Raw genomic sequence first — 10271 nt, 5'->3', positions numbered from 1 at the left:
CCATTCTTTTTTTCTCAGGGCCTGATCCCTGAGCCAGTATCACAAAATACATAGTCTTCCCATGAAACGGAGAGAGGGAAGCTGTGCCCGCTCAGCTGCTTACAGCTGAGTGGTTTAGGGCATTTGCAGAGGACTACCCTAATGAAGTCTCTTCTCTGCCTGTGGGCATTCAGACCTAGATACCTGGAATTCTGGGACTTCCATGCTACCAGATAGCCTGAGGTGAGCTGCATTTAACCCTCCACAGGGGCTGTGGCAGATAATCCAGTAGCAGCCAGTGAAGGAAGGAGTTGAATGGCTGTTAGCCTTGTGGGAAGGGCGCTTGCCTGTGAGAAGAGAGGCTTGGGTCCCAGGCGCTGCTAACTATGATATGCTGTGTAGCTATTTTAATAGGATTTCCTCCTTTCTGGCTCCGTGATTATTTTTCTCTCCTAGTCAGAAAAGAGCAGAGCCTTCAAAGGAAGGGCGGGGGGCAATACAGCCTGGTAGTTATGGTGCCACCCCCTGAGAATGAAGTTCACATCCCCTCCCCACCTCAGCAAGGGCTATCATCTTGGAGCTGATGGATGAGGAGAGTGTGGAGACATGCTTTGCTTTGAGGAAAGGAAGAGCAGAGCGAAAGCATCAAATTAGAGAAGGGAATTCAGAGCCATATCAGAAGACTCACATCTTTTCTGCAATTCAAAATTTGGTGCTGGTAATGGAGAAGAAGATAGGACTTGAGAAGGGCTGACATCACCTGTGTTTGCTGTTGGATAGCTTGGATGGATGCAGCCCCAGAGACCGGCTTTGATCTTCCTTTCTTCCAGATACATAAACTTTTCCCATCGAGGAGGCTCTCGGGCCCCCTAGGTGCTCAAGTCAGCATGCAGAGCGCACTGAATGCCTGGTGCTAGAAGAATACACAGTTAGCCAGAGTTCCCTGTGTGAGGAGTCCCATGTATCTCAGTAAAAGTAAATATCAAGAAGCTATAACCAAATGGAAATGTTCTTCAGCCACCAGCCTGTGGTTCCCAGGGTGCATTTGATTTATACTGTTGATCCCAGACTCTCACGTAGTATGTAAGCATCCTAAGATGGGAATCGGAGGGAAAAGGAGAGCAATTAAATATTATTGTTGGTCCTTTTCTTTGGTTGTTATATAACTCTGCACATTGAGCCAACGAAGCAGGCTATCAATTCTTCCTACGCTTAATGTCGCCAGTTGTATAATTATAGCTCTGTCAAGCCTCCCAGCCTACTGTTTGCAGTTCTTCTTTTACAGTAGGGGAAACAATGTATATTCCAGAAAGGGGAAAAATGAACCCTATAAGTTTAGTTTAAAAAAAATTGGCAGATCAATACTGATTTGCTTTCAAGGAAAAGAATTTTGAACTGAAGGGAAAGAAATAATCTTGATTATCTGCCACTTCCCCTGTACCAAATTCAAGCACAACACAGATCACAGAGAAAGAAACATTTCATGGCTTGAAGGGTCAGAGAGGGGAAACGACACTGAAATTGCCCTATGACAGCTTCTACAGTTACAAAATCTGCAACTTATTCTTCACAGTCTGGGACATCACCTCTAGAGTTCTATAGTCACATATTTGCAATAATCTCCCTTAAATATCTGTTTAAGATTAGTAATCCTGTATTCTTCAAACCCTATGTCATTAAAATGATAAGACATGGTTCACTTACAGCTTCAAATGATTTTGGCAAAATAATAGAACCTCCACATTCTTTCCCTCAGTCACTTCTATATCCATTGGTTATCCCTTAAGAAGTCAAAGAATGTGGTTTGGGGGTTTTCAGTTTGTTTTTTCTTTGCAGTGGGCCAGCGTGTTATATTTTTCTTGTCAATTAAAACCACAAGACAAAATAAACAAACAAAATAATTTTTAAAAAACAGCTGGATTCTTTATCTTACTTCACAGATGATAGAAATTTGGTCCTATGAAAACAATAAATATTTTTCTAGGTAGTGCTTGCTCTACCAAAACAATAAGGTGTTTGTAGAGTTGAGACATTACATGCTTTTTTCTTTCAGAACATGTTTTTTCCTTCCCATTTTTCTTTTAAAAGGCTGTCTTCTGCCTTGCATGTCATCGCATCACCTGGATGTGATGCTGTGAGGAGAAGTGTGGAGCCTGAGAGGCCTAGTGGATCTGTCCAGAGAGGTCATAGACCTCATGATAAGAGCCAGTGCTGTATCCTTGCAAGCAGCTGGCATTCGATGAGTGCCATTCCGAAAAACAGTGTCAAATACAATTCTCTTTCTTTACAGAAGTGCTTGGCCTTTTCTGGAACACAGTTACAGCCTGAAGGCTGAAAGCACGCCCCCATCCTGTTGTAGGGGACCAGCATTTATTCCCCCCACACAGAGACACATCCACCCTATTTTCCTTCAGTGGGTTTCTCTTGGATCAGTGACCAATGTCTTCAGGGTCTGTCACTAGGATTCTTTTTGAGATGCAGCATGAGTTTTGGTTGGCTGGGCCATGAAATGCCTCATCCAGAGAAGAGGCACACCGCTAGCAACAGCTCTTCCAAGCCTCATCCAGCCCATGAGGAGCTTGTCCAGTGCCTGAAGGGTTACTGGGTATCTGCCTTGGTGGTTGCAGCAGAGGAGTCGAGGAGACTGATTTTTCATTTACGCTGAGAACTTCTGGCTCTTGTAAGGAGGCGTTGAAAGACAATATAAATTTATTTCAAGTCAACTTTTAGGCCTCTTTGTACTGTGTGAATAATATAATGAAGACATCTTTGTATAAATAAAGTGAGTAGGCCTCAGCACTGGAGGAGGTTCCGCTTTGGAGTGTCTGCATTGTAAATATTTCTACTGATTACAATACTGAGCGTCTCACAAATAGCACAGCCAGCAGATAGATGCTGTTTTCCTCATGAGTTCTTGTGCTATCTCATTATCACATCTTGCTGTGTCTCCTAACTTCTTATGGTCTACAGCTGAAGCTTTTTACTGTGTCGAACGATGCTTGTTTGCGCTCTGCTTTTGCAGCACTGACTCCTGGAACAGCTCAATTCTGATGACAATCACAAAGAGCAGGTCCTTCTCCACCTCCTATGCCATGTCTTCTACCAACCACCTGAATGCCAAAAGGCAGAGCCGGCAAGGTGAGTAGGCATCCACGGCTCTGTCAGGCTTGTTTAGCTGCTGCCCTGTGTGTAACACGTGCAACTGCTTTTGATCTGTCTAATGTGTCTTCTCTTACTTTTTCATCAATATAAGTGTAGTTATTTCCTTTATTAAAAAAAAAACAACACAAAACAAAACAAACAACAAAAAACCCCACAAACAATGGCTTAAAATACTATAGTTCATAATGATGCCTTTGTAAATGTTTTGACTTTTATGATTTATAGAGTTTAGTTATGACATGATGCTGCAAGTGTGATAATAACTCATGTTGTGATTTATCTCCATGTAATTCCTTTGACTACAACAGGGCTGAGAACAGTGTTTTCTATAGCATTCGTTAGATTAACTGTGTATATTACCTGACTGAGATTTCCTGAAGGACAACCTACATCATGCCTTTCAGAGCTGTAGGCAGCAACTGACCCATCTTAGGCAAACGTGTCAAAGCCTTTATAACTCAGAGGTCTATCTCTGTATATTCGTTATTGAGAAAGTCCAAGTAGTTCTTACTGATTTTTAGAGATGAGAAATATGGGTCTTTTTACTCAGCTTTTTGGGCCTTTAAAAAATTACTCCCATTTTAACTGAGGGAAAGAAATTGGGAAGGGGTGACTTCTCCATTGATAACGAAATGTGCAATGAGGCAGCCATGAAGTCTTAATGCACAGTAATGTGGTTCTCTTCCTTGTGCAAATGCAGGGTAAAGAAATGTTTACCCATGCTTTAACTTGCAATTTAAAATGATCACAAGGCCTTCCTTTTTTAAATCAGCCCTTCTTTTTTTCCCAAACATGGAATAATCTTGAGATGTTACTCAGAGATACTGGCCACCCAGGCATCAGATGGAAATTGATAGATGCCTGAGGCCTGACATCGGAAAAGTCAGAGAATCCCAACTTAGAGATATGGTTTGAAGATATGGCTGCACAATTATTCTGCATATCTAGCACTGTCACATCACATCTCCTGTTCAAACTGAAGAGTTAATTTAATCTCCTCTTGTGCAGAAGCTGCTTTGTTATACCACAATGAAGTAACACAATATTATCTTAAAATCTTTGATAGGCACATAGACAAGTTAATAAAATTTAACCTGGAAAATAATTGAGATATAAGTACCAAGAATCGAGGAATTTTCTTTAGAACAAAAGAAATCCAATTTAGATTGTGATTTTCAGAGATTAACCCATTAACTTGAAAGGCAGCTCTGTGTGTATAATATGTTATACTTCGAAAACAAGACTTGCTAACTCATTCAGTCAGTTTTACATTTAGTCTTCTGCTTCCCCAAAGTGTTACTAGTCATCTCTGTTGCCCAAAAACATGAGCTCTCCTGTGATGAAGGGAGAGCTCCGTTCCATCACAAGCAATTCCTAGGGGCACTAATTGGCAGGAGTAGAAATTTTGCCTCAGCATTTTATGCAGAAGATTTATATTTTGATGTTTTAGACTGTTTACAATCATGTATATGATTTGTTTTCATGTTCCAACAAAAGTATTCTTTCAATTTGCTCTAGCTAATGCAAATTAGACTTTTGTATATTAGATCCATTGGAAATATATAATAATTCTTGGTAGAAGTTGATCTAACTATTCTCTAAATCTATTATTTTACAAAATGTGTCTTTAACATGAAAACATTAGCATTTAAAATACTGCTAGATATACCTATTTTACCAAAATTCTGAAGTCATCTCCAGTGTTTTTCTGTGTAATTTCACATCACACTGAAGTTACTGTTTTATGTCTTCAACACTGCACATGTGTAAAAGTTCTGGAGAATCTGAACAGATGGTTGTACTTTAAAAAAAACTCCCTTCATTGGTATCCTTCTCATATCTCGATTGTTCAGATTTCCTTGCTATAGCAAGATATGTTTTTTCTCGCATTTGTCGATAAATGGGTGTTGGATTATTGAAAATAGGTTTTCATTTTTCTGGTAATTTTGTTGTTGCTGTTGCTGTTACCTACCCCGGCAAATGATGCTTTTAAAAAAAGGAAAATAGGTCTAAACATATCTCAGGAGACAGAAGCCCAGACTAGCAGTAGAAAGCCAGCTGTGATTAAAAATATTATTGGAAAAATTGCTTTTTAAATTCCCAAGGCTTACTTTAAATTGTTGAGAGATGACCATATATGTTGTATTCTCTGACAGTCATGAAGATTACCTGGTAACATACAGCTCAAAGACAGATAATAATAATCCAGCTCAATGCCCTGTGCAACTAACAGGCTGCGAAATGTTCTTAAAGACACATTTTTGTTGGCTGGAAAGCAGATATCTCAAAGGAGTAGTAAATGTGAAACAGAGGCTTTCTGTATTTTAAAGCAGTTTCCATATGTCATGGCCATCAGATAACTTTTTAATTGGTCTATAGGCTGTAGGTTTCTGATCTCAAGACTAGCGTAATATCCTAGTTGCAATCATTCAATTAAGACAGTAATGCAGACCACATGTTTGCGGAAGAAATACCCTAATCAAAATTGAGGAGATTTTGGATATTTCAAAATTACAGTGTAGTAACTGTCAGAGATTATTTTTAACTCCTGCATTGTCAATAATAAATCATACTTTAACCTCATATCACAGTAAGTTGTTATCAGGGAAAACCACTGGAACTGTACACATACATCCTGCAAGATCAACATATTGCCTTATTCTAAGAGAATTTTTGTGTCTGGAATGCGTTTAGATAGTGGACACAATGCAAACATAAACCCAGTTACAGTTCCTAAGCTCTCTATATCATTTGGCTTTGAAGATGAGCATGGTAAATGAACTGGGGCTGAGTTCCTATAAACTTTAGAGCAGGAGGTAAGTTAATTTACATGCATTTCCTTTTAGGACAGACTATGCTTGCTCCTCTGCACTTTATTGTGAATGGGACCTTTTTGTCTGAGACCAGAAAATGTAAAATGGATTCAAAAAGAAGGTGGCACTTTGTCTCAGACACTGGACTGGTTGATGCACTTCATCTTGGTGTTGGTGCTTACACAGATTAAGGAACAGAGAGAACTATATCTTGCTAGTGTTCGCGCATGTGGATATTGGCAGTTTCTGATACACTGGTTCAGGAGTACAGTACCATGTGGTCCAGGTAATGGTCACAAATCTCCCACACTGAGCAACAGATATCGAAAAATAAACTCAAGCTGCACAAGATGAAGGCCAAAATCTGTGAGGAATGTGGAAATGGCACCATAAGTGCAATATTTTATATTCATACAGTGTATGACTACTAAAGCTTGCTCTTTTTTTGGTTTATTGATAGTCTTCACACATGTAGAAATTCAAATTTGCTGGGAACGTTTTTAAGCCTTTCTTGTCCCTGCTTTACAGATGGAGACAGTGAAGCAAAGAGAAACTGCAGATGGGTCTGGGAACTGCCTCTGGAGTTTGGTGTCTCTGCCCCTCGAACATGTTGATACCAATAGACATGCCACTAAGGCATGCCTTTCGTTTCATGCCTGCCAGTTAGTGCATCCCGCTCAACAGGGAGAGTATGCTTCGTATTCTGAGCCAGATCTTCAGCAAGTAGAAGTGGCTGATATTAATGGAGCTTCATCTCTCTGTCACAGCCATGGGCTTGGCTCAGAGTTGGAGGAGGGTTTTCTCTTATTTTTCCATTTGGAAGCTCTGCTGGTACCTGGGCATCTCAAGAGGAGTATTTCTGCGCAGTGAACTCATACGACCATCTGCCACTTCTGTTAATTGACAAGACTCTTCTTTTCTCTTGCCAGGTATCCCGCCAAATATTTCACCTCTCACCTCCCCGTGCCATTCACCGATTCAGGGGACGCCTGCCACAAGTCCTACCGGGAAAACACCTTCTGTGACATTTCCAGACTCTACAGAAACTGACACCAAGCAAGGCTTAAAGCCACACAAAGTCTTAACTGCTACTCAGAGTGCACCTACCCTGTCAGACCCTATTATCAGCCCCTCTGTCATCTGCAGCAGGTAAGATTGACATAGCATAGAATGATTCCACATTGTCCTTCCAAACAAGCTGTTTTGGCCCACATACAAGTTTTTTGCTGCAATGTTGTGTATTGATATTTCACTATACCTAAGCAGTTCTTAGTAGATGAGTAACTGTGTAGGTTGATGCTACAAAGTGCTTTTAAAGTGCAAGGTGGTTAGCTACATTTATAGCTTTTACTCCTGTCAGATGCAGAGTCTGATTCATAAATAAATTTTTCACCTATAACTTGTAGATCCCGAAGTTGGATTTCATTTTAGCAACTTGTGTTTCTCATGTCATGCCCTTAACATGAACAGTCACTTTCAGATCACAGGGCAAGTCTTTCACAGCGGGCACCTGATGTTTGATCGAAAAATCTGACTGCAGGGATTTAAAAGGTGCTGGCCTGTAGCCTTCTGATAAAGGTGTGCCAACAGTGCCTGGAGACTACATCATTTTGAACATGCTCTCAGGAGTGGGTCCTGTCCTCTCTAGGCACTCAGATTATGTAGCATTGATATGTTTTTCAGGAATCAACTGCAGCTGAGTTCTTTCTCTTGCTGAGAGTTACAGTAACACAGTTTAATTTCACGCTTTCAAGTAGCCCATTGGTAGATTACACAGACCTGCGTTTTGGGAATAAAGTTGTTCTACTTATCTTCTCAAAAAGGATTCAGTTGCTAAGTTAGGTTACTGGAGTTGGCAATATGTGACCAGTTCAGAATAGTGGGAAACACTGGCATTTAGAAGCCTGTTCCAGTGTGGTTTCAAGGTTATTGTCATCATTAGATCTTACTTTTGGTCATAGTAGTGAGAGATTTGTGATTATTGGCTTGCCAGTGGAGATTACGTCATCTCAGTCTGGGTTAAATGTTATCAAGTTTGACTGTCTTTGGAAACAGTTACTTGTTTCTGGCTTCAAAATTGAGATTGCGAGTTTGCTCAAGGGAGTCATCCCCGCTGGAGTTCAGATGGGATCCTGACAGGCTTTTAAGACATATTTAGATGACTAAATAGAAACTAAGTGCTTTTAAAAGTTTTCCAAGGGTATTGCAAAACTGAGGCTTGCACTGATTCATTTGAAATGAAAACTGTATTACACTTCAGAAATACACCATAAGCATTCTACTGTCTTATTAAACTGTGCCGGTATTACTACTTCAACAAAACAGTATTCCTTTAACTAGTAACAATTGTCACTGGAAACCTTCTGTTAAAGGAAACTGTTAACAGTTGCATAAAAAATGTGGGAGAAAAAAAATCAACCTAAGTTTTTTGTAGATAGTAGTGAAATATATTGTCTTGATATATGTAGACTCTGATTTCAGTGTAATCACTGGTCAAATGGCTCCTGTCTTGTGTGACCAATGTAGTTTGCATAGCATAGTTAAGTTCTTAATTTCCTTGTAGTCAAATGCTTAGACAGTGTACACATAGTTACATTGCTGGCATAGACTTTGTTGTTGATTATTGGAAACAAACATAATATTTAAAATGGTGTACTGACTCCTAACAAAACTGCTGTCCACCATTGCTAATACTCACTGTTCCTTTAACATCCACTGAAAAACCATAAGCACTGTCACAGTTCCAGCCATTAGTACATAGAGATGTCATAGCCACATACACAAGCTGAACTAGCAGCACAAAATAATGCACCCCTTAGTAATGTCATCACAGATTTAAAAAAAAGGCAAACCAAACCAAAAAAAGCAAATATATTAAATGGCTAAGACAAGCTGAGAGTTTAATTCACAAGCACTGGAAATAAATCTTTTCATGTTTGAGCTTTCACACTGTAGATTGCTAGTCTTCATGGTATGCAATCACCTACCGTTACTGCCAAACAAACTGTCTTGATAAGAAATAATACCAAGTCAGCAAACCTCTGCCACCACCAAACCAATCCATCCCCCACCAACAACAACAGAGGAGGAAATGAACTCCTGATGGGTTTGGTGCTTTGAATCAGAGAAGCTGTGGATGCCCCATCCCTGGAAATGTTCAAGGCCAGGCTGAGGCTTGGAGCAACCTCGTCTAGTGGAAGGTGTCCTTGCCCATGGCAGGGGGGTTGGAACTGGATGGTCTTAAAGGTCCCTTCCAGCTTCTTCTGGGATTGAGTTAAAGTTGCATGGGCACGTTTGTTTTGGAAATTTCAAGTGTTCTACTAGGTAGCTCAGTAATATTTTAATAAAGCGTTTTATGTGGAACATAAAATCAGTGTGAGTTTGCATATGTTCTGGAAATAGAGGTGCCCTCATAATTGGTTGTAATGCAGCAAGGCGTTACAACCCATCCAAGGCTCTTTTTCGCTTTTACTTTCACATTTTGGCATGTTAACATTGACCTTATGGAAACCATAAGGAATGTGGGAGAGAGAAATTAATACATTTTTTTCATCTTGTTTATAAACCTGATTGATACAAGATTTATTTGCTTGGCTATGCACTGTAAGTATCATTGTATACGGATTTGTCTTTTTATTTAAAGTTCTTTCAGGAATTCATTGTTTGCATGCAATACCAAGCTCCAGAATATGTTTTAGATGACCCAGTCAAAAGCCATGTGGCATAGGATTTCCCCATTTCTATGTGGAAAATTTTGATTGGTGCAAAATTTCTAGTATAACGTTTTACCAATTGAAATAATTTTGTAATAGTTGCTTTGCAAAGGCTGTTATATATGGAGATATGCCACAAAATACTGAATCAGCCTCATGAAGTTCAATAAGGCCAAGTGCAAGGTCCAGCACACAGGTCGGGGTAATCCCAAGCACAAGTACAGGCTGAGTGGAGAGTGGATAGAGGGCAGCCCTGAGAAGAAGGACTTGGGGGTGCTGGGGGTTGAAAAGCTGAACATGAGCTGGCAGTGTGTGCTGGCAGCCCAGAAAGCCAACCGTATCCTGGGCTGCATCCAGAGAAGTGTGGCCAGCAGGTCGAGGGAGAGTATTCTCCCTCTTTGCTCTAGGGAGACCCCACCTGGAGTGCTGCATCCAGCTGTGGGACCCTCAACATCAGAACCCGTTGGAGGGAGGCCAGAGGAGGCCACGAAGATGCTCCGAGGGCTGGAGCCCCTCTGCTATGGGGACAGGCTGGGAGAGTTGGGCTTGTTCAGCCTGGAGAAGAGAAGGCTCCAGGGAGACCTTATAGCACCTTCCAGTGCCT

The 10271-nt window shown here is 40.6% G+C and overlaps 1 protein-coding gene across 1 annotated transcript in view; it reads left to right on the top strand.

The window, feature by feature from the left end:
• Nucleotides 1-2949: 2949 nt before the first annotated feature.
• Nucleotides 2950-10271, top strand: part of PDE3A (phosphodiesterase 3A, cGMP-inhibited) — a gene marked incomplete at its 5' end in the record, with an annotated part of 33127 nt that continues 25805 nt past the window's right edge. Inside the window, 2 exons of the mRNA XM_010158700.1 lie at nucleotides 2950-3117; nucleotides 6884-7103. Coding sequence (XP_010157002.1) covers nucleotides 2950-3117; nucleotides 6884-7103 — 388 coding nt within the window. The remainder of the gene's footprint in view (nucleotides 3118-6883; nucleotides 7104-10271) is intronic.

The sequence above is a fragment of the Eurypyga helias genome, unplaced genomic scaffold (assembly GCF_000690775.1).
Source record: "Eurypyga helias isolate BGI_N326 unplaced genomic scaffold, ASM69077v1 scaffold3089, whole genome shotgun sequence".
NCBI classification, from domain to species: Eukaryota; Metazoa; Chordata; class Aves; order Eurypygiformes; family Eurypygidae; genus Eurypyga; species Eurypyga helias.
This window is presented reverse-complemented; position numbering and strand designations above follow the sequence as displayed.